The sequence below is a fragment of the Blennius ocellaris genome (genome assembly GCF_963422515.1).
Source record: "Blennius ocellaris genome assembly, chromosome: 5".
Lineage (NCBI taxonomy): Eukaryota > Metazoa > Chordata > Actinopteri > Blenniiformes > Blenniidae > Blennius > Blennius ocellaris.
This window is the reverse complement of record NC_137654.1, coordinates 1,825,020-1,847,028: the sequence shown is the minus strand read 5'-3', so window position 1 is coordinate 1,847,028 and position 22,009 is coordinate 1,825,020. Positions and strand designations below refer to the sequence as shown.

The 22,009-nt window shown below is 67.6% G+C and overlaps 1 protein-coding gene across 1 annotated transcript in view; it reads left to right on the top strand.

Annotated features, from left to right (window-relative positions):
* The first annotated feature begins 1,410 nt into the window (after positions 1-1,410).
* The window catches only part of dpm1 (dolichyl-phosphate mannosyltransferase subunit 1, catalytic), a 30,756-nt gene continuing 10,157 nt past the window's right edge, over positions 1,411-22,009 (top strand). The window contains exons 1-2 of the mRNA XM_080496056.1: positions 1,411-1,564; positions 1,749-1,848. Of these exons, the coding sequence (XP_080352182.1) occupies positions 1,434-1,564; positions 1,749-1,848 (231 nt within the window). The 5' untranslated portion in view covers positions 1,411-1,433. The remainder of the gene's footprint in view (positions 1,565-1,748; positions 1,849-22,009) is intronic.

The following is a 22,009-nucleotide window of genomic DNA, read 5'->3' as shown; positions in this document are numbered from 1 at the left end:
GAGATTTTCAGGTGAGGGAGGGGGGGAGGACTCACCGCTCATGAGGTGAACGACACAGCGGAAGTGCTACTGACCGATTCAGTGAACGACTCTTTCGAGTTTCGAGGGGAGTCGGTCATGTGCGCTGAACGACTGAAGCGAGGGGAGTCGGTCATGTGAGCTGAACGATTGAAGGGAGGGGAGTCGGTCATTCGTGCTGAACGACACCTCCAAGCTGACTCGAGTGTGCTGAAAGCCTCATGTGAATGTCAGGAGCCGGAAGCTGCTGTGCTTAGCAGCTAGCGTTACAGCTACAAGCTGCTTTTAGCAGAAAAAAGACAGAAAGATAAAAAATTCTTAAAATGCAAATGTTGATTTTTTTTCTGTCACAACCTCAAAGGTAAATGTGAAACATCACAATTGAAACGTCAAAAACGAAAATTTGGAATAGAAAGTAAACAGAAACTGGAACTTACACTTAAATGAATAAATACGAATAAAATAACTATGTGCAAAATGTAAATGAAGGCGTTTCACAAATTATGAATTAGTGCAAATCTCGTAAACAATCTTCCAAAGTAAATGGAAAAGATCCGTTCTGAAGGCACTGATGTTGCCACTATGCACAGTTTGGTTTTCATAACCTCCACTGTGTTTTTGAACACTGGGGCTCGAGATCTCCACCACACAAGAAGGTCGGCCGTTCGGGGGAAGGAGTTAGATAGGAAACCTTTCACTTCCAGCATTTTGATTTTCTTCTCACAACTCTCAAAAATAGTTTTACTTCTATTAATAAATAACGTGATTTTCAAAGGGTGAAACTACTTATAGGGGACAGCATTGAAGGCAACAAAGTCGTATTTTTAACATAATTTATTGTGTATTTATTTCTTCAAGCTTTGTGAAACAAACAATGTATTTTTTCTTCTTCTCCGCTGTCACTCAGAAACTTTCTGAGCGGAGCGCCGCTGCAGATTTTCAGGTGAGGGAGGGGGGGAGGGCTCACCGCTCACCGCTCATGAGGTGAACGATACAGCGGAAGTGCTACTGACCGATTCAGTGAACGACTCTTTCGAGTTTCGAGGGGAGTCGGTCATGTGCGCTGAACGATTGAAGGGAGGTGAGTCGGTCATGTGAGCTGAACGATTGGAGCGAGCTGACTCGGGCATGTGAGCTGAACGATTGAGGGGAGGTGAGTCGGTCATTCGTGCTGAACTACACCGACAAGCCTACTCGAATGTGCTGAAAGCCTCATGTGAATGTCAGGAGCCGGAAGCTGCTGTGCTTAGCGGCCCAGCTACAAGGAGGCTGTAGCAAAAATGACTCAGTGAACGAGTTAATGAACGTGAAAACTCGTGAGTCACCGTTCAGTAAAGTGACTCGCGGGTTTTGAACGATTCGTTCAAATTTGATCATCACTACTGTGGACTGACGGCTTGTCCAGCTTCCTCAAAATGACGAGTCGAACGAGTTCAGCGGCAGACGGAGACGACGGAGACAAATACTCCGTCCTGCTGCCGACTTACAACGAGAGGGAGAACCTGCCTCTCATCGTGTGGCTCCTGGTGAAGTATTTCGGGGAAAGGTGAGTCTGTGGTCCGGCTCAGACGAGCTAGCGTTAGCTCGACGTGCTAGCGATGAGCTGGCACTAAAACCTGCAGTCAGAAGCTCCTGCAGCTCCACACATCGCCGTGGCAGCAGTTTAAAGGACGGTCGTGCTACTTAGTCCTGCGATGGGCTCAACAAACTGTCTATGTTTGTGCTCTCAGTGGCTACAGGTATGAAATCATCGTCATTGACGACGGGAGCCCGGACGGGACACTGCAGGTCGCGCAGCAGCTGCAGAACATTTATGGACAAGACAAGATAGTGAGTTCTGACCATTATAACAATGAGGAGATTTTCTTATTAGATTCCAGGCAATAAATGCAGCTTTAAGCGTTTTTTGGTTGAAAAGAATTGACAATGACTATTAACAGATTTATGTGCAATACAACACATATAATCTCAGAATGAAATAGAAAGCAGTCTCAAGCACAGCCAATATTTACTTCACAAACTATTTATGGGCGATGCTTCAATTTTAGTGCATAAAGTCTGATTAAGCTTAAGAAATCTGTTTCACCTTTTGGAGTTGCATATACTTCCTCACAAAAATATCAACATATTTCCCCTGTAAGTGTGTCTTTAGCAGCTGTCTGTAAGAGAGCTGATCAATGAAGTGATCAGAAACAAAGAGCAACTGCTATCAGTTGTGACTTTAGGCAAATTAGGAAATAAACATAAACGTTTTCTCAAAAACCCTGTTGAACCATGTCTAAGTCAGTCATTTCCATATATTTCCAAATATTGACTAAGACAAATTAAATGTAAAGAGGATGTGTTCTCGACACGACTGGGTTTCATGTTCCTCCCAGTTCAAGCACAAGTCACACACTCATCTGTTACTTAAAAAGTAACAATATCCGAAGGTAATAAACGACAAAACCATAAAAATAATTCATGTCTTGGTTGTTGATGTGTCGCTGAGGCCGTTTGGCTCAATACTGCCACCTGCTGGGTCTGAAGCGTCACTGCCGATCAGAGGAGACTCGACTGACGAACTGGTCCAATAGTATTAGTGTGGTTTAATGTAGTCTATTACATTTTAATGTAATTTAAAATGTCATCGATTATATTAAAAATATGCAGTCAATAATGTGAACATGTGTGAACGTGTTGTGAATGCGATGTTGTTTCAGTACTTTGAGGCAGGAAGTTTTTGTTTTGTTTCACCAATTTTGATGAAAAAGCCTTTCAAGGGTCTTTCATTCAGCTGGTTCTGTATTTGTTGAACCAGTTCTCTGGCAGGGTACCACAACTGGTTGTGCCTGCTGGAGGAGATTTGGACCAGTGTGTTTCTGCCCGTCGTCTTTTCCTAACAACGTCCTGTGGTTTGGACATGTTGGGCCCCCCAGATGTCTCTGGACCTCCATGATGGAGTTGGTGGTCTGTACACCAACTTCTTCATCCAGCTGTTGCCACAGGACATTGAAAAACAACCAATTGCTATTTTAGTTTTAGTCATCAAGCCATTTGAAGATGTGTTGTCGAGGCTCTGAGCTCCGTGGTCCTCCAGCAGCCCTGGGGACTGGCCGTCTGGGGGTTGGACGACTTGTCCACCCTGGTCCACTTGTCCACCCTGGTCCACTTGTCCACCCTGGACAACTTGTCCATGTGGGTCCAACAGCTCCAGCACAACTAATCTTTTCAGCTTCATTGATTTGAAGGATTTCAAAGTATGTCTGACAGAAAAGTGTAAGAAAGCTGTTCCGTTCTGAAGCCGTCTTCAGGGTTGAATGTGAGGTGAGGGAGGGGTGAGGGAGGGGTGAGGGAGGCGTGAGGGAGGGGTGAGGGAGGGGTGAGGGAGGCGTGAGGGAGGGGTGAGGGAGGGGTGAACAGCTGAATTTGAGCAATTCTCAAAGTTCAGCATTGTAAATGGTATCATACTAAATATATATGGATATATATATTACATATATGAAAATATATAAACTAACAAAAGAAATTGTGAGACGTCTCTGCTGAGGGTCGTCTTGTACCTGCCAGCTTGCTGGGCGGAGCGTCTCACCTCTCACCTGAGCTGCCGGGGTCTTGGTGGGGGAACGTTTCTCTGTGGCTGGGGGTGTGGGCTGGGGGTTGGCTGGGGGGTTGGCTGGGGGCGTGGGCTGGGGGGTTGGTTGAGGGCGTGGGCTGGGGGTGTGGGCTGGGGGTTGGCTGGGGGGTTGGCTGGGGGCGTGGGCTGGGGGGTTGGTTGAGGGCGTGGGCTGGGGGGTTGGCTGGGGGTTGGCTGGGGGGTTGGCTGGGGGCGTGGGCTGGGGGGTTGGTTGAGGGCGTGGGCTGGGGGGTTGGCTGGGGGGTTGGTTGAGGGTGTGGGCTGGGGGTGTGGGCTGGGGGTTGGCTGGGGGGTTGGCTGGGGGTTGGCTGGGGGGTTGGTTGAGGGTGTGGGCTGGGGGTGTGGGCTGGGGGTTGGCTGGGGGGTTGGTTGAGGGTGTGGGCTGGGGGGTTGGCTGGGGGGTTGGTTTAGGGTGTGGGCTGGGGTGTTGGCTGGGGGGTTGGCTGGGGGTGTTGGCTGGGGGGTTGGTTGAGGGTGTGGGCTGGGGGGTTGGCTGGGGGGGTTGGTTGAGGGTGTGGGCTGGAGGGTTGGCTGGGGGGTTGGCTGGGGGGTTGGCTGGGGGTGTGGGCTGGGGGTTGGCTGGGGGGGTTGGCTGGAGGGTTGGCTGGGGGTGTGGGCTGGGGGTGTGGGCTGGGGGGTTGGCTGGGGGGTTGGCTGGGGGTTGGCTGGGGGGGTTGGCTGGAGGGTTGGCTGGAGGGTTGGCTGGGGGGTTGGCTGGGGGTGTGGGCTGGAGGGTTGGCTTGGGGGGTTGGCTGGAGGGTTGGCTGGGGGTGTGGGCTGGAGGGTTGGCTGGGGGGGTTGGTTGAGGGTGTGGGCTGGGGGTGTGGGCTGGGGGGTTGGTTGAGGGTGTGGGCTGGGGGTGTGGGCTGGGGGGTTGGCTGGGGGGTTGGTTGAGGGTGTGGGCTGGGGGGTTTGCTGGGGGTGTGGGCTGGGGGTTGGCTGGGGGGTTGGCTGGGGGGTTGGTTGAGGGTGTGGGCTGGGGGTGTGGGCTGGGGGGTTGGCTGGGGGGTTGGTTGAGGGTGTGGGCTGGGGGGTTGGCTGGGGTGTGTGGGCTGGGGGTTGGCTGGGGGGTTGGTTGAGGGTGTGGGCTGGGGGGTTGGCTGGGGGGGTTGGCTGGAGGGTTGGCTGGGGGTGTGGGCTGGAGGGTTGGCTGGGGGGGTTGGCTGGGGGTGTGGGCTGGGGGGTTTGCTGGGGGTGTGGGCTGGGGGTTGGCTGGGGGGTTGGCTGGGGGGTTGGTTGAGGGTGTGGGCTGGGGGTGTGGGCTGGGGGGTTGGCTGGGGGGTTGGTTGAGGGTGTGGGCTGGGGGTGTGGGCTGGGGGGTTGGCTGGGGGGTTGGTTGAGGGTGTGGGCTGGGGGGTTGGCTGGGGGGTGTGGGCTGGGGGTTGGCTGGGGGGTTGGTTGAGGGTGTGGGCTGGGGGGTTGGTTGAGGGTGTGGGCTGGGGGGTTGGCTGGGGGTGTGGGCTGGAGGGTTGGCTGGGGGGGTTGGCTGGGGGTGTGGGCTGGAGGGTTGGCTGGGGGGGTTGGCTGGAGGGTTGGCTGGGGGTGTGGGCTGGAGGGTTGGCTGGGGGGTTGGCTGGGGGTGTGGGCTGGGGGGTTGGCTGGGGGGTTGGCTGGGGGTTGGCTGGGGGGGTTGGCTGGAGGGTTGGCTGGGGGTTGGCTGGGGGTGTGGGCTGGAGGGTTGGCTGGGGGGTTGGCTGGGGGTTGGCTGGGGGTGTGGGCTGGAGGGTTGGCTGGGGGGTTGGCTGGGGGTGTGGGCTGGAGGGTTGGCTTGGGGGGTTGGCTGGAGGGTTGGCTGGGGGTGTGGGCTGGAGGGTTGGCTGGGGGGGTTGGTTGAGGGTGTGGGCTGGGGGTGTGGGCTGGGGGGTTGGTTGAGGGTGTGGGCTGGGGGTGTGGGCTGGGGGGTTGGTTGAGGGTGTGGGCTGGGGGGTTTGCTGGGGGTGTGGGCTGGGGGTTGGCTGGGGGGTTGGCTGGGGGGTGTGGGCTGGGGGTTGGCTGGGGGGTTGGTTGAGGGTGTGGGCTGGGGGGTTGGCTGGGGGGTTGGCTGGGGGTGTGGGCTGGGGGGTTGGCTGGGGGGTTGGCTGGGGGTTGGCTGGGGGGGTTGGCTGGAGGGTTGGCTGGAGGGTTGGCTGGGGGTTGGCTGGGGGTGTGGGCTGGAGGGTTGGCTGGGGGGTTGGCTGGGGGTGTGGGCTGGAGGGTTGGCTGGGGGGTTGGCTGGGGGTGTGGGCTGGGGGGTTGGCTGGGGGTTGGCTGGGGGGGTTGGCTGGAGGGTTGGCTGGAGGGTTGGCTGGGGGTGTGGGCTGGAGGGTTGGCTGGGGGGTTGGCTGGGGGTGTGGGCTGGGGGGTTGGCTGGGGGTGTGGGCTGGAGGGTTGGCTTGGGGGGTTGGCTGGAGGGTTGGCTGGGGGTGTGGGCTGGAGGGTTGGCTGGGGGGGTTGGTTGAGGGTGTGGGCTGGGGGTGTGGGCTGGGGGCGTGGGCTGGGGGGTTGGTTGAGGGCGTGGGCTGGGGGGTTGGCTGGGGGGTTGGTTGAGGGTGTGGGCTGGGGGTGTGGGCTGGGGGGTTGGTTGAGGGTGTGGGCTGGGGGTTGGCTGGGGGTGTGGGCTGGGGGTTGGCGGGGGGGTTGGCTGGGGGTTGGCTGGGGGGTTGGTTGAGGGTGTGGGCTGGGGGGTTGGCTGGGGGGTTGGTTTAGGGTGTGGGCTGGGGGGTTGGCTGGGGGGTTGGTTGAGGGTGTGGGCTGGGGGGTTGGCTGGGGGGTTGGTTGAGGGTGTGGGCTGGGGGGTTGGCTGGGGGTGTTGGCTGGGGGGTTGGTTGAGGGTGTGGGCTGGGGGGTTGGCTGGGGGGGTTGGTTGAGGGTGTGGGCTGGAGGGTTGGCTGGGGGGTTGGCTGGGGGGGTTGGTTGAGGGTGTGGGCTGGGGGGTTGGCTGGGGGTGTGGGCTGGAGGGTTGGCTGGGGGTGTGGGCTGGAGGGTTGGCTGGGGGGGTTGGCTGGAGGGTTGGCTGGGGGTGTGGGCTGGAGGGTTGGCTGGGGGGGTTGGCTGGAGGGTTGGCTGGAGGGTTGGCTGGGGGTGTGGGCTGGAGGGTTGGCTGGGGGGTTGGCTGGGGGTGTGGGCTGGGGGGTTGGCTGGGGGTGTGGGCTGGAGGGTTGGCTTGGGGGGTTGGCTGGAGGGTTGGCTGGGGGTGTGGGCTGGAGGGTTGGCTGGGGGGGTTGGTTGAGGGTGTGGGCTGGGGGTGTGGGCTGGGGGCGTGGGCTGGGGGGTTGGTTGAGGGCGTGGGCTGGGGGGTTGGCTGGGGGGTTGGCTGGGGGGTTGGTTGAGGGTGTGGGCTGGGGGTGTGGGCTGGGGGGTTGGCTGGGGGGTTGGTTGAGGGTGTGGGCTGGGGGTGTGGGCTGGGGGGTTGGCTGGGGGGTTGGTTGAGGGTGTGGGCTGGGGGGTTGGCTGGGGGGTGTGGGCTGGGGGTTGGCTGGGGGGTTGGTTGAGGGTGTGGGCTGGGGGTGTGGGCTGGGGGGTTGGCTGGGGGGTTGGTTGAGGGTGTGGGCTGGGGGTGTGGGCTGGGGGGTTGGCTGGGGGGTTGGTTGAGGGTGTGGGCTGGGGGGTTGGCTGGGGGTGTGGGCTGGAGGGTTGGCTGGGGGGTTGGCTGGGGGGTTGGCTGGGGGTGTGGGCTGGAGGGTTGGCTGGGGGGGTTGGCTGGGGGTGTGGGCTGGGGGGTTTGCTGGGGGTGTGGGCTGGGGGTTGGCTGGGGGGTTGGCTGGGGGGTTGGTTGAGGGTGTGGGCTGGGGGTGTGGGCTGGGGGGTTGGCTGGGGGGTTGGTTGAGGGTGTGGGCTGGGGGGTTGGCTGGGGGGTGTGGGCTGGGGGTTGGCTGGGGGGTTGGTTGAGGGTGTGGGCTGGGGGGTTGGTTGAGGGTGTGGGCTGGGGGGTTGGCTGGGGGTGTGGGCTGGAGGGTTGGCTGGGGGGGTTGGCTGGGGGTGTGGGCTGGAGGGTTGGCTGGGGGGGTTGGCTGGAGGGTTGGCTGGGGGTGTGGGCTGGAGGGTTGGCTGGGGGGTTGGCTGGGGGTGTGGGCTGGGGGGTTGGCTGGGGGGTGGGCTGGGGGTTGGCTGGGGGGGTTGGCTGGAGGGTTGGCTGGAGGGTTGGCTGGGGGGTTGGCTGGGGGTTGGCTGGGGGTGTGGGCTGGAGGGTTGGCTGGGGGGTTGGCTGGGGGTGTGGGCTGGGGGGTTGGCTGGGGGTGTGGGCTGGAGGGTTGGCTTGGGGGGTTGGCTGGAGGGTTGGCTGGGGGTGTGGGCTGGAGGGTTGGCTGGGGGGGTTGGTTGAGGGTGTGGGCTGGGGGTGTGGGCTGGGGGGTTGGTTGAGGGTGTGGGCTGGGGGTGTGGGCTGGGGGGTTGGTTGAGGGTGTGGGCTGGGGGGTTTGCTGGGGGTGTGGGCTGGGGGTTGGCTGGGGGGTTGGCTGGGGGGTGTGGGCTGGGGGTTGGCTGGGGGGTTGGTTGAGGGTGTGGGCTGGGGGGTTGGCTGGGGGGGTTGGCTGGAGGGTTGGCTGGGGGTGTGGGCTGGAGGGTTGGCTGGGGGGGTTGGCTGGGGGTGTGGGCTGGAGGGTTGGCTGGGGGGGTTGGCTGGAGGGTTGGCTGGGGGTGTGGGCTGGAGGGTTGGCTGGGGGGTTGGCTGGGGGTGTGGGCTGGGGGGTTGGCTGGGGGTTGGCTGGGGGGGTTGGCTGGAGGGTTGGCTGGAGGGTTGGCTGGGGGTGTGGGCTGGAGGGTTGGCTGGGGGGTTGGCTGGGGGTGTGGGCTGGGGGGTTGGCTGGGGGTGTGGGCTGGAGGGTTGGCTTGGGGGGTTGGCTGGAGGGTTGGCTGGGGGTGTGGGCTGGAGGGTTGGCTGGGGGGGTTGGTTGAGGGTGTGGGCTGGGGGTGTGGGCTGGGGGCGTGGGCTGGGGGGTTGGTTGAGGGCGTGGGCTGGGGGGTTGGCTGGGGGGTTGGCTGGGGGGTTGGTTGAGGGTGTGGGCTGGGGGTGTGGGCTGGGGGGTTGGTTGAGGGTGTGGGCTGGGGGTGTGGGCTGGGGGGTTGGCTGGGGGGTGTGGGCTGGGGGTTGGCTGGGGGGTTGGTTGAGGGTGTGGGCTGGGGGGTTGGCTGGGGGGGTTGGCTGGAGGGTTGGCTGGGGGTGTGGGCTGGAGGGTTGGCTGGGGGGGTTGGCTGGGGGTGTGGGCTGGAGGGTTGGCTGGGGGGGTTGGCTGGAGGGTTGGCTGGGGGTGTGGGCTGGAGGGTTGGCTGGGGGGTTGGCTGGGGGTGTGGGCTGGGGGGTTGGCTGGGGGGTTGGCTGGGGGTTGGCTGGGGGGGTTGGCTGGAGGGTTGGCTGGAGGGTTGGCTGGGGGTTGGCTGGGGGTGTGGGCTGGAGGGTTGGCTGGGGGGTTGGCTGGGGGTTGGCTGGGGGTGTGGGCTGGAGGGTTGGCTGGGGGGTGTGGGCTGGGGGTGTGGGCTGGGGGGTTGGCTGGGGGTGTGGGCTGGAGGGTTGGCTTGGGGGGTTGGCTGGAGGGTTGGCTGGGGGTGTGGGCTGGAGGGTTGGCTGGGGGGGTTGGTTGAGGGTGTGGGCTGGGGGTGTGGGCTGGGGGGTTGGTTGAGGGTGTGGGCTGGGGGTGTGGGCTGGGGGGTTGGTTGAGGGTGTGGGCTGGGGGGTTTGCTGGGGGTGTGGGCTTGGGGTTGGCTGGGGGGTTGGCTGGGGGGTGTTGGTTGAGGGTGTGGGCTGGGGGGTTGGCTGGGGGGGTTGGCTGGAGGGTTGGCTGGGGGTGTGGGCTGGAGGGTTGGCTGGGGGGGTTGGCTGGAGGGTTGGCTGGGGGGGTTGGCTGGGGGTGTGGGCTGGAGGGTTGGCTGGGGGGTTGGCTGGGGGTGTGGGCTGGAGGGTTGGCTGGGGGGTTGGCTGGGGGTGTGGGCTGGGGGGTTGGCTGGGGGTTGGCTGGGGGGGTTGGCTGGAGGGTTGGCTGGAGGGTTGGCTGGGGGTGTGGGCTGGAGGGTTGGCTGGGGGGTTGGCTGGGGGTGTGGGCTGGGGGGTTGGCTGGGGGTGTGGGCTGGAGGGTTGGCTTGGGGGGTTGGCTGGAGGGTTGGCTGGGGGTGTGGGCTGGAGGGTTGGCTGGGGGGGTTGGTTGAGGGTGTGGGCTGGGGGTGTGGGCTGGGGGCGTGGGCTGGGGGGTTGGTTGAGGGCGTGGGCTGGGGGGTTGGCTGGGGGGTTGGTTGAGGGTGTGGGCTGGGGGTGTGGGCTGGGGGGTTGGTTGAGGGTGTGGGCTGGGGGTTGGCTGGGGGTGTGGGCTGGGGGTTGGCGGGGGGGTTGGCTGGGGGTTGGCTGGGGGGTTGGCTGGGGGTTGGCTGGGGGGTTGGTTGAGGGTGTGGGCTGGGGGGTTGGCTGGGGGGTTGGTTTAGGGTGTGGGCTGGGGGGTTGGCTGGGGGGTTGGTTGAGGGTGTGGGCTGGGGGGTTGGCTGGGGGGTTGGTTGAGGGTGTGGGCTGGGGGGTTGGCTGGGGGTGTTGGCTGGGGGGTTGGTTGAGGGTGTGGGCTGGGGGGTTGGCTGGGGGGGTTGGTTGAGGGTGTGGGCTGGAGGGTTGGCTGGGGGGTTGGCTGGGGGGGTTGGTTGAGGGTGTGGGCTGGGGGGTTGGCTGGGGGTGTGGGCTGGAGGGTTGGCTGGGGGGGTTGGCTGGAGGGTTGGCTGGGGGTGTGGGCTGGAGGGTTGGCTGGGGGGGTTGGCTGGAGGGTTGGCTGGAGGGTTGGCTGGGGGTGTGGGCTGGAGGGTTGGCTGGGGGGTTGGCTGGGGGTGTGGGCTGGGGGGTTGGCTGGGGGTGTGGGCTGGAGGGTTGGCTTGGGGGGTTGGCTGGAGGGTTGGCTGGGGGTGTGGGCTGGAGGGTTGGCTGGGGGGGTTGGTTGAGGGTGTGGGCTGGGGGTGTGGGCTGGGGGCGTGGGCTGGGGGGTTGGTTGAGGGCGTGGGCTGGGGGGTTGGCTGGGGGGTTGGCTGGGGGGTTGGTTGAGGGTGTGGGCTGGGGGTGTGGGCTGGGGGGTTGGCTGGGGGGTTGGTTGAGGGTGTGGGCTGGGGGTGTGGGCTGGGGGGTTGGCTGGGGGGTTGGTTGAGGGTGTGGGCTGGGGGGTTGGCTGGGGGGTGTGGGCTGGGGGTTGGCTGGGGGGTTGGTTGAGGGTGTGGGCTGGGGGGTTGGCTGGGGGGGTTGGCTGGAGGGTTGGCTGGGGGTGTGGGCTGGAGGGTTGGCTGGGGGGGTTGGCTGGGGGTGTGGGCTGGAGGGTTGGCTGGGGGGGTTGGCTGGAGGGTTGGCTGGGGGTGTGGGCTGGAGGGTTGGCTGGGGGGTTGGCTGGGGGTGTGGGCTGGGGGGTTGGCTGGGGGGTTGGCTGGGGGTTGGCTGGGGGGGTTGGCTGGAGGGTTGGCTGGAGGGTTGGCTGGGGGTTGGCTGGGGGTGTGGGCTGGAGGGTTGGCTGGGGGGTTGGCTGGGGGTTGGCTGGGGGTGTGGGCTGGGGGTTGGCTGGGGGGTTGGTTGAGGGTGTGGGCTGGGGGGTTGGCTGGGGGGGTTGGCTGGAGGGTTGGCTGGGGGTGTGGGCTGGAGGGTTGGCTGGGGGGGTTGGCTGGGGGTGTGGGCTGGAGGGTTGGCTGGGGGGGTTGGCTGGAGGGTTGGCTGGGGGTGTGGGCTGGAGGGTTGGCTGGGGGGTTGGCTGGGGGTGTGGGCTGGGGGGTTGGCTGGGGGTTGGCTGGGGGGGTTGGCTGGAGGGTTGGCTGGAGGGTTGGCTGGGGGTTGGCTGGGGGTGTGGGCTGGAGGGTTGGCTGGGGGGTTGGCTGGGGGTTGGCTGGGGGTGTGGGCTGGAGGGTTGGCTGGGGGGTTGGCTGGGGGTGTGGGCTGGGGGGTTGGCTGGGGGTGTGGGCTGGAGGGTTGGCTTGGGGGGTTGGCTGGAGGGTTGGCTGGGGGTGTGGGCTGGAGGGTTGGCTGGGGGGGTTGGTTGAGGGTGTGGGCTGGGGGTGTGGGCTGGGGGGTTGGTTGAGGGTGTGGGCTGGGGGTGTGGGCTGGGGGGTTGGTTGAGGGTGTGGGCTGGGGGGTTTGCTGGGGGTGTGGGCTTGGGGTTGGCTGGGGGGTTGGCTGGGGGGTGTGGGCTGGGGGTTGGCTGGAGGGTTGGCTGGGGGTGTGGGCTGGAGGGTTGGCTGGGGGTGTGGGCTGGGGGGTTGGCTGGGGGGGTTGGCTGGAGGGTTGGCTGGGGGTTGGCTGGGGGTGTGGGCTGGGGGGTTGGCTGTGGGTGTGGGCTGGAGGGTTGGCTTGGGGGGTTGGCTGGAGGGTTGGCTGGGGGTGAGGGCTGGAGGGTTGGCTGGGGGGGTTGGTTGAGGGTGTGGGCTGGGGGTGTGGGCTGGGGGGTTGGTTGAGGGTGTGGGCTGGGGGTGTGGGCTGGGGGGTTGGCTGGGGGGTTGGTTGAGGGTGTGGGCTGGGGGGTTTGCTGGGGGTGTGGGCTGGGGGTTGGCTGGGGGGTGTGGGCTGGGGGTTGGCTGGGGGTGTGGGCTGGGGGGTTGGCTGGGGGGGTTGGCTGGAGGGTTGGCTGGGGGTGTGGGCTGGAGGGTTGGCTGGGGGGGTTGGCTGGGGGTGTGGGCTGGGGGGTTGGCTGGGGGTGTGGGCTGGGGGGTTGGCTGGGGGGGTGGGCTGGAGGGTTGGCTGGGGGGTTGGCTGGGGGTGTGGGCTGGGGGGTTGGCTGGGGGTGTGGGCTGGAGGGTTGGCTTGGGGGGTTGGCTGGAGGGTTGGCTGGGGGTGTGGGCTGGAGGGTTGGCTGGGGGGGTTGGTTGAGGGTGTGGGCTGGGGGTGTGGGCTGGGGGGTTGGTTGAGGGTGTGGGCTGGGGGGTTTGCTGGGGGTGTGGGCTGGAGGGTTGGCTGGGGGTGTGGGCTGGAGGGTTGGCTGGGGGGGTTGGCTGGGGGTATGGGCTGGAGGGTTGGCTGGGGGGGTTGGCTGGAGGGTTGGCTGGGGGTGTGGGCTGGAGGGTTGGCTGGGGGGGTTGGCTGGAGGGTTGGCTGGGGGTGTGGGCTGGAGGGTTGGCTGGGGGGGTTGGCTGGAGGGTTGGCTGGGGGTGTGGGCTGGAGGGTTGGCTGGGGGGTTGGCTGGGGGTGTGGGCTGGGGGGTTGGCTGGGGGGTTGGCTGGGGGTTGGCTGGGGGGGTTGGCTGGAGGGTTGGCTGGAGGGTTGGCTGGGGGTTGGCTGGGGGTGTGGGCTGGAGGGTTGGCTGGGGGGTTGGCTGGGGGTGTGGGCTGGGGGGTTGGCTGGGGGTGTGGGCTGGAGGGTTGGCTTGGGGGGTTGGCTGGAGGGTTGGCTGGGGGTGTGGGCTGGAGGGTTGGCTGGGGGGGTTGGTTGAGGGTGTGGGCTGGGGGTGTGGGCTGGGGGGTTGGTTGAGGGTGTGGGCTGGGGGTGTGGGCTGGGGGGTTGGTTGAGGGTGTGGGCTGGGGGGTTTGCTGGGGGTGTGGGCTTGGGGTTGGCTGGGGGGTTGGCTGGGGGGTGTGGGCTGGGGGTTGGCTGGGGGGTTGGTTGAGGGTGTGGGCTGGGGGGTTGGCTGGGGGGGTTGGCTGGAGGGTTGGCTGGGGGTGTGGGCTGGAGGGTTGGCTGGGGGGGTTGGCTGGGGGTGTGGGCTGGAGGGTTGGCTGGGGGGGTTGGCTGGAGGGTTGGCTGGGGGTGTGGGCTGGAGGGTTGGCTGGGGGGTTGGCTGGGGGTGTGGGCTGGGGGGTTGGCTGGGGGTTGGCTGGGGGGGTTGGCTGGAGGGTTGGCTGGAGGGTTGGCTGGGGGTGTGGGCTGGAGGGTTGGCTGGGGGGTTGGCTGGGGGTGTGGGCTGGGGGGTTGGCTGGGGGTGTGGGCTGGAGGGTTGGCTTGGGGGGTTGGCTGGAGGGTTGGCTGGGGGTGTGGGCTGGAGGGTTGGCTGGGGGGGTTGGTTGAGGGTGTGGGCTGGGGGTGTGGGCTGGGGGCGTGGGCTGGGGGGTTGGTTGAGGGCGTGGGCTGGGGGGTTGGCTGGGGGGTTGGTTGAGGGTGTGGGCTGGGGGTGTGGGCTGGGGGGTTGGTTGAGGGTGTGGGCTGGGGGTTGGCTGGGGGTGTGGGCTGGGGGTTGGCGGGGGGGTTGGCTGGGGGTTGGCTGGGGGGTTGGCTGGGGGTTGGCTGGGGGGTTGGTTGAGGGTGTGGGCTGGGGGTGTGGGCTGGGGGTTGGCTGGGGGGTTGGTTGAGGGTGTGGGCTGGGGGGTTGGCTGGGGGGTTGGTTGAGGGTGTGGGCTGGGGGGTTGGCTGGGGGGTTGGTTGAGGGTGTGGGCTGGGGGGTTGGCTGGGGGTGTTGGCTGGGGGGTTGGTTGAGGGTGTGGGCTGGGGGGTTGGCTGGGGGGGTTGGTTGAGGGTGTGGGCTGGAGGGTTGGCTGGGGGGTTGGCTGGGGGGGTTGGTTGAGGGTGTGGGCTGGGGGGTTGGCTGGGGGTGTGGGCTGGGGGTTGGCTGGGGGTGTGGGCTGGAGGGTTGGCTGGGGGGGTTGGCTGGAGGGTTGGCTGGGGGTGTGGGCTGGAGGGTTGGCTGGGGGGGTTGGCTGGGGGTATGGGCTGGAGGGTTGGCTGGGGGGGTTGGCTGGGGGGGTTGGCTGGAGGGTTGGCTGGGGGTGTGGGCTGGAGGGTTGGCTGGGGGTGTGGGCTGGGGGGTTGGCTGGGGGGGTTGGCTGGAGGGTTGGCTGGGGGTTGGCTGGGGGTGTGGGCTGGGGGGTTGGCTGTGGGTGTGGGCTGGAGGGTTGGCTTGGGGGGTTGGCTGGAGGGTTGGCTGGGGGTGAGGGCTGGAGGGTTGGCTGGGGGGGTTGGTTGAGGGTGTGGGCTGGGGGTGTGGGCTGGGGGGTTGGTTGAGGGTGTGGGCTGGGGGTGTGGGCTGGGGGGTTGGCTGGGGGGTTGGTTGAGGGTGTGGGCTGGGGGGTTTGCTGGGGGTGTGGGCTGGGGGTTGGCTGGGGGGTGTGGGCTGGGGGTTGGCTGGGGGTGTGGGCTGGGGGGTTGGCTGGGGGTGTGGGCTGGAGGGTTGGCTGGGGGGGTTGGCTGGGGGTGTGGGCTGGAGGGTTGGCTGGGGGGTTGGCTGGGGGTGTGGGCTGGGGGGTTGGCTGGGGGGTTGGCTGGGGGGGTGGGCTGGAGGGTTGGCTGGGGGGTTGGCTGGGGGTGTGGGCTGGGGGGTTGGCTGGGGGTGTGGGCTGGAGGGTTGGCTTGGGGGGTTGGCTGGAGGGTTGGCTGGGGGTGTGGGCTGGAGGGTTGGCTGGGGGGGTTGGTTGAGGGTGTGGGCTGGGGGTGTGGGCTGGGGGGTTGGTTGAGGGTGTGGGCTGGGGGGTTTGCTGGGGGTGTGGGCTGGAGGGTTGGCTGGGGGTGTGGGCTGGAGGGTTGGCTGGGGGGGTTGGCTGGGGGTATGGGCTGGAGGGTTGGCTGGGGGTGTGGGCTGGAGGGTTGGCTGGGGGGTTGGCTGGGGGTGTGGGCTGGGGGGTTGGCTGGGGGTTGGCTGGGGGGGTTGGCTGGAGGGTTGGCTGGGGGTTGGCTGGGGGTGTGGGCTGGAGGGTTGGCTGGGGGGTTGGCTGGGGGTGTGGGCTGGGGGGTTGGCTGGGGGTGTGGGCTGGAGGGTTGGCTTGGGGGGTTGGCTGGAGGGTTGGCTGGGGGTGTGGGCTGGAGGGTTGGCTGGGGGGGTTGGTTGAGGGTGTGGGCTGGGGGTGTGGGCTGGGGGGTTGGTTGAGGGTGTGGGCTGGGGGTGTGGGCTGGGGGGTTGGCTGGGGGGTTGGTTGAGGGTGTGGGCTGGGGGGTTTGCTGGGGGTGTGGGCTGGGGGTTGGCTGGGGGGTTGGCTGGGGGGTGTGGGCTGGGGGTTGGCTGGGGGTGTGGGCTGGGGGGTTGGCTGGAGGGTTGGCTGGGGGTGTGGGCTGGGGGTGTGGGCTGGAGGGTTGGCTGGGGGGGTTGGCTGGAGGGTTGGCTGGGGGTGTGGGCTGGAGGGTTGGCTGGGGGGTTGGCTGGGGGTGTGGGCTGGGGGGTTGGCTGGGGGGTTGGCTGGGGGTTGGCTGGGGGGGTTGGCTGGAGGGTTGGCTGGAGGGTTGGCTGGGGGTGTGGGCTGGAGGGTTGGCTGGGGGGTTGGCTGGAGGGTTGGCTGGGGGGTTGGCTGGGGGTGTGGGCTGGAGGGTTGGCTTGGGGGGTTGGCTGGAGGGTTGGCTGGGGGTGTGGGCTGGAGGGTTGGCTGGGGGGGTTGGTTGAGGGTGTGGGCTGGGGGTGTGGGCTGGGGGGTTGGTTGGGGGTGTGGGCTGGGGGTGTGGGCTGGGGGGTTGGTTGGGGGTGTGGGCTGGGGGTTGGCTGGGGGGTGTGGGCTGGGGGTTGGCTGGGGGGTTGGTTGAGGGTGTGGGCTGGGGGGTTGGCTGGGGGGTTGGTTTAGGGTGTGGGCTGGGGGGTTGGCTGGGGGTGTTGGCTGGGGGGTTGGCTGGGGGTGTTGGCTGGGGGTGTTGGCTGGGGGGTTGGTTGAGGGTGTGGGCTGGGGGGTTGGCTGGGGGGGTTGGTTGAGGGTGTGGGCTGGGGGGTTGGCTGGGGGTGTGGGCTGGAGGGTTGGCTGGGGGGGTTGGTTGAGGGTGTGGGCTGGGGGGTTGGCTGGGGGTGTCGGCTGCAGGGTTGGCTGGGGGGGTTGGTTGAGGGTGTGGGCTGGGGGGTTGGCTGGGGGTGTCGGCTGGGGGGTTGGTTGAGGGTGTGGGCTGGAGGGTTGGCTGGGGGGTTGGCTGGGGGGTTGGTTGAGGGTGTGGGCTGGGGGGCTGGGGGGTTGGCTGGGGGGGTTGGTTGAGGGTGTGGGCTGGAGGGTTGGCTGGGGGGTTGGCTGGGGGGTTGGTTGAGGGTGTGGGCTGGGGGGCTGGGGGGTTGGTTGAGGGTGTGGGCTGGGGGTGTGGGCTGGGGGGTTGGTTGAGGGTGTGGGCTGGGGGTGTGGGCTGGGGGTTGGCTGGGGGGTTGGCTGGGGTGTGGGCTGGGGGTTGGCTGGGGGTGTGGGCTGGGGGTTGGCTGGGGGGGTTGGCTGGAGGGTTGGCTGGGGGGGTTGGCTGGAGGGTTGGCTGGGGGTGTGGGCTGGGGGGTTGGCTGGGGGGTTGGCTGGGGGTGTGGGCTGGGGGGTTGGCTGGGGGTGTGGGCTGGGGGGTTGGCTGGGGGGTTGGCTTGGGGGGTTGGCTGGAGGGTTGGCTGGGGGGGTTGGTTGAGGGTGTGGGCTGGGGGTGTGGGCTGGGGGGTTGGTTGAGGGTGTGGGCTGGGGGGTTGGTTGAGGGTGTGGGCTGGGGGGTTGGTTGAGGGTGTGGGCTGGGGGGTTTGCTGGGGGTGTGGGCTGGGGGTTGGCTGGGGGGTTGGCTGGGGGTTGGCTGGGGGGTTGGTTGAGGGTGTGGGCTGGGGGTTGGCTGGGGGTGTGGGCTGGGGGTTGGCTGGGGGGTTGGTTGAGGGTGTGGGCTGGGGGTGTGGGCTGGGGGTTGGCTGGGGGGTTGGTTGAGGGTGTGGGCTGGGGGGTTGGTTGAGGGTGTGGGCTGGGGGGTTGGCTGGGGGGGTTGGTTGAGGGTGTGGGCTGGGGGGTTGGCTGGGGGGTTGGTTTAGGGTGTGGGCTGGGGGGTTGGCTGGGGGTGTTGGCTGGGGGGTTGGTTGGGGGTGTTGGCTGGGGGGTTGGCTGGGGGTGTTGGCTGGGGGTTTGGTTGAGGGTGTGGGCTGGGGGGTTGGCTGGGGGGGTTGGTTGAGGGTGTGGGCTGGAGGGTTGGCTGGGGGGTTGGCTGGGGGGGTTGGTTGAGGGTGTGGGCTGGGGGGTTGGCTGGGGGTGTGGGCTGGGGGGTTGGCTGGGGGTGTGGGCTGGGGGTTGGCTGGGGGTGTGGGCTGGAGGGTGTGGGCTGGAGGGTTGGCTGGGGGGGTTGGCTGGGGGGTTGGCTGGGGGTGTGGGCTGGGGGGTTGGCTGGGGGTGTGGGCTGGAGGGTTGGCTGGGGGGGTTGGCTGGAGGGTTGGCTGAGGGTGTGGGCTGGGGGGTTGGCTGGGGGGTTGGCTGGGGGTGTGGGCTGGAGGGTTGGCTTGGAGGGTTGGCTGGGGGTGTGGGCTGGAGGGTTGGCTGGGGGGGTTGGTTGAGGGTGTGGGCTGGGGGGTTGGTTGAGGGTGTGGGCTGGGGGTGTGGGCTGGGGGGTTGGTTGAGGGTGTTGGCTGGGGGGTTTGCTGGGGGTGTGGGCTGGGGGTTGGCTGGGGAGTTGGCTGGGGGGTGTGGGCTGGGGGTTGGTTGAGGGTGTGGGCTGGGGGTTGGCTGGGGGTGTGGGCTGGGGGTTGGCTGGGGGGTTGGTTGAGGGTGTGGGCTGGGGGGTTGGCTGGGGGGTTGGTTGAGGGTGTGGGCTGGGGGTGTGGGCTGGGGGTTGGCTGGGGGGTTGGTTGAGGGTGTGGGCTGGGGGGTTGGCTGGGGGGTTGGTTTAGGGTGTGGGCTGGGGGGTTGGCTGGGGGGTTGGCTGGGGGTGTTTGCTGGGGGGTTGGTTGAGGGTGTGGGCTGGGGGTTGGCTGGGGGGGTTGGTTGAGGGTGTGGGCTGGAGGGTTGGCTGGGGGGTTGGCTGGGGGGGTTGGTTGAGGGTGTGGGCTGGGGGGTTGGCTGGGGGGTTGGTTGAGGGTGTGGGCTGGGGGTGTCGGCTGGAGGGTTGGCTGGGGGGTTGGTTGAGGGTGTGGGCTGGGGGGTTGGCTGGGGGTGTGGGCTGGGGGGTTGGCTGGGGGTGTGGGCTGGAGGGTTGGCTGGGGGGTTGGCTGGGGGGGTTGGTTGAGGGTGTGGGCTGGGGGGTTGGCTGGGGGGTTGGCTGGGGGGTTGGTTGAGGGTGTGGGCTGGGGGTGTCGGCTGGAGGGTTGGCTGGGGGGTTGGCTGGGGGGGTTGGTTGAGGGCGTGGGCTGGGGGGTTGGTTGAGGGTGTGGGCTGGAGGGTTGGCTGGGGGGTTGGCTGGGGGGGTTGGTTGAGGGTGTGGGCTGGGGGGTTGGCTGGGGGGTTGGCTGGGGGTGTGGGCTGGAGGGTTGGCTGGGGGGGTTGGTTGAGGGTGTGGGCTGGAGGGTTGGCTGGGGGGTTGGCTGGGGGGTTGGTTGAGGGTGTGGGCTGGGGGGCTGGGGGGTTGGCTGGGGGGGTTGGTTGAGGGTGTGGGCTGGGGGTGTGGGCTGGGGGTTGGCTGGGGGGTTGGTTGAGGGTGTGGGCTGGGGGTGTGGGCTGGGGGTTGGCTGGGGGTGTGGGCTGGGGGGGTTGGCTGGAGGGTTGGCTGGGGGTGTGGGCTGGGGGGTTGGCTGGGGGGTTGGCTGGGGGTGTGGGCTGGAGGGTTGGCTTGGGGGGTTGGCTGGAGGGTTGGCTGGGGGTGTGGGCTGGAGGGTTGGCTGGGGGGGTTGGTTGAGGGTGTGGGCTGGGGGTGTGGGCTGGGGGTGTGGGCTGGGGGTGTGGGCTGGGGGTTGGCTGGGGGGTTGGTTGAGGGTGTGGGCTGGGGGTTGGCTGGGGGTGTGGGCTGGGGGTTGGCTGGGGGGTTGGTTGAGGGTGTGGGCTGGGGGGTTGGTTTAGGGTGTGGGCTGGGGGGTTGGCTGGGGGCTTGGCTGGGGGTGTTGGCTGGGGGGTTGGTTGAGGGTGTGGGCTGGGGGGTTGGCTGGGGGTTGGTTGAGGGTGTGGGCTGGGGGGTTGGTTGAGGGTGTGGGCTGGAGGGTTGGCTGGGGGGTTGGCTGGGGGTGTGGGCTGGAGGGTTGGCTGGGGGGGTTGGTTGAGGGTGTGGGCTGGGGGGTTGGCTGGGGGGTTGGCTGGGGGTGTCGGCTGGAGGGTTGGCTGGGGGGTTGGCTGGGGGGGTTGGTTGAGGGTGTGGGCTGGAGGGTTGGCTGGGGGGTTGGCTGGGGGGTTGGTTGAGGGTGTGGGCTGGGGGTGTGGGCTGGGGGGTTGGGTGGGGGGTTGGTTGAGGGTGTGGGCTGGGGGGTTGGCTGGGGGTGTGGGCTGGGGGTTGGCTGGGGGTGTGGGCTGGAGGGTTGGCTGGGGGGGTTGGCTGGGGGGGTTGGCTGGAGGGTTGGCTGGGGGGGTTGGCTGGGGGGGTTGGCTGGGGGGTTGGCTGGGGGTGTGGGCTGGAGGGTTGGCTTGGGGGGTTGGCTGGAGGGTTGGCTGGGGGTGTGGGCTGGAGGGTTGGCTGGGGGGGTTGGTTGAGGGTGTGGGCTGGGGGTGTGGGCTGGGGGGTTGGTTGGGGGTGTGGGCTGGGGGTGTGGGCTGGGGGGTTGGTTGGGGGTGTGGGCTGGGGGTTGGCTGGGGGGTGTGGGCTGGGGGTTGGCTGGGGGGTTGGTTGAGGGTGTGGGCTGGGGGGTTGGCTGGGGGGTTGGTTTAGGGTGTGGGCTGGGGGGTTGGCTGGGGGTGTTGGCTGGGGGGTTGGCTGGGGGTGTTGGCTGGGGGTGTTGGCTGGGGGGTTGGTTGAGGGTGTGGGCTGGGGGGTTGGCTGGGGGGGTTGGTTGAGGGTGTGGGCTGGAGGGTTGGCTGGGGGTGTGGGCTGGGGGTTGGCTGGGGGGTTGGTTGAGGGTGTGGGCTGGGGGGTTGGCTGGGGGTGTGGGCTGGAGGGTTGGCTGGGGGGGTTGGTTGAGGGTGTGGGCTGGGGGGTTGGCTGGGGGTGTCGGCTGCAGGGTTGGCTGGGGGGGTTGGTTGAGGGTGTGGGCTGGAGGGTTGGCTGGGGGGTTGGCTGGGGGGTTGGTTGAGGGTGTGGGCTGGGGGGCTGGGGGGTTGGCTGGGGGGGTTGGTTGAGGGTGTGGGCTGGAGGGTTGGCTGGGGGGTTGGCTGGGGGGTTGGTTGAGGGTGTGGGCTGGGGGGCTGGGGGGTTGGCTGGGGGGGTTGGTTGAGGGTGTGGGCTGGGGGTGTGGGCTGGGGGGTTGGTTGAGGGTGTGGGCTGGGGGTGTGGGCTGGGGGTTGGCTGGGGGGTTGGCTGGGGTGTGGGCTGGGGGTTGGCTGGGGGGTTGGTTGAGGGTGTGGGCTGGGGGGTTGGCTGGGGGTGTGGGCTGGGGGTTGGCTGGGGGTGTGGGCTGGGGGTTGGCTGGGGGGGTTGGCTGGAGGGTTGGCTGGGGGTGTGGGCTGGGGGGTTGGCTGGGGGGTTGGCTGGGGGTGTGGGCTGGGGGGTTGGCTGGGGGTGTGGGCTGGGGGGTTGGCTGGGGGGTTGGCTTGGGGGGTTGGCTGGAGGGTTGGCTGGGGGGGTTGGTTGAGGGTGTGGGCTGGGGGTGTGGGCTGGGGGGTTGGTTGAGGGTGTGGGCTGGGGGGTTGGCTGGAGGGTTGGCTGGGGGAGTTGGTTGAGGGTGTGGGCTGGAGGGTTGGCTGGGGGGTTGGCGGTTGGCTGGGGGGTTGGGTGGGGGGTTGGTTGAGGGTGTGGGCTGGAGGGTTGGCTGGGGGGGCTGGGGGGGTTGGCTGGAGGGTTGGCTGGGGGTGTGGGCTGGGGGGTTGGCTGGGGGGGTGGGCTGGGGGTGTGGGCTGGGGGGTTGGCTGGGGGTTGGCTGGGGGTGTGGGCTGGGGGGTTGGCTGGGGGGTGGGCTGGAGGGTGGGCTGGAGGGTTGGCTGGGGGGTTGGCTGGGGGTGTGGGCTGGAGGGTTGGCTGGGGGGGTTGGCTGGGGGTGTGGGCTGGGGGTTGGCTGGGGGGTTGGCTGGGGGGTGTGGGCTGGGGGTTGGCTGGGGGTGTGGGCTGGGGGGTTGGCTGGGGGGTTGGCTGGGGGTGTGGGCTGGGGGTGTGGGCTGGGGGGTTGGCTGGGGGGTGTGGGCTGGGGGTTGGCTGGGGGGTTGGTTGAGGGTGTGGGCTAGGGGGTTGGCTGGGGGGTTGGTTGGGGGTGTGGGCTGGGGGGTTGGCTGGGGGTGTGGGTTGAGGGTGTGGGCTGGGGGTTGGCTGGGGGTTGGTTGAGGGTGTGGGCTGGGGGTTGGCTGGGGGGTTGGTTGAGGGTGTGGGCTGGAGGGTTGGCTGGGGGTGTGGGCTGGAGTGTTGGTTGAGGGTGTGGGCTGGGGGTTGGCTGAGGGGTTGGCTGGGGGTGTGGGCTGGAGGGTTGGCTGGGGGGGTTGGTTGAGGGTGTGGGCTGGGGGTTGGCTGGGGGTGTGGCTGGGGGGGTTGGTTGAGGGTGTGGGCTGGAGGATTGGCTGGGGGTGTGGGCTGGAGGGTTGGCTGGGGGGGTTGGTTGAGGGTGTGGGCTGGAGGGTTGGCTGGGGGGGTGGGCTGGGGGTTGGCTGGGGTGTGGGCTGTGGGGTAGGCTGGGGGGTTGGCTGGGGGGTTGGTTGAGGGTGTGGGCTTGGGGTTGGCTGGGGGGTTGGCTGGGGGTGTGGGCTGGGGGGTTGGCTGGGGGGTTGGCTGGGGGGTTGGCTGGGGGGTTGGTTGAGGGTGTGGGCTGGGGGTGTGGGCTGGGGGTTGGTTGGGGGTGTGGGCTGGGGGTTGGC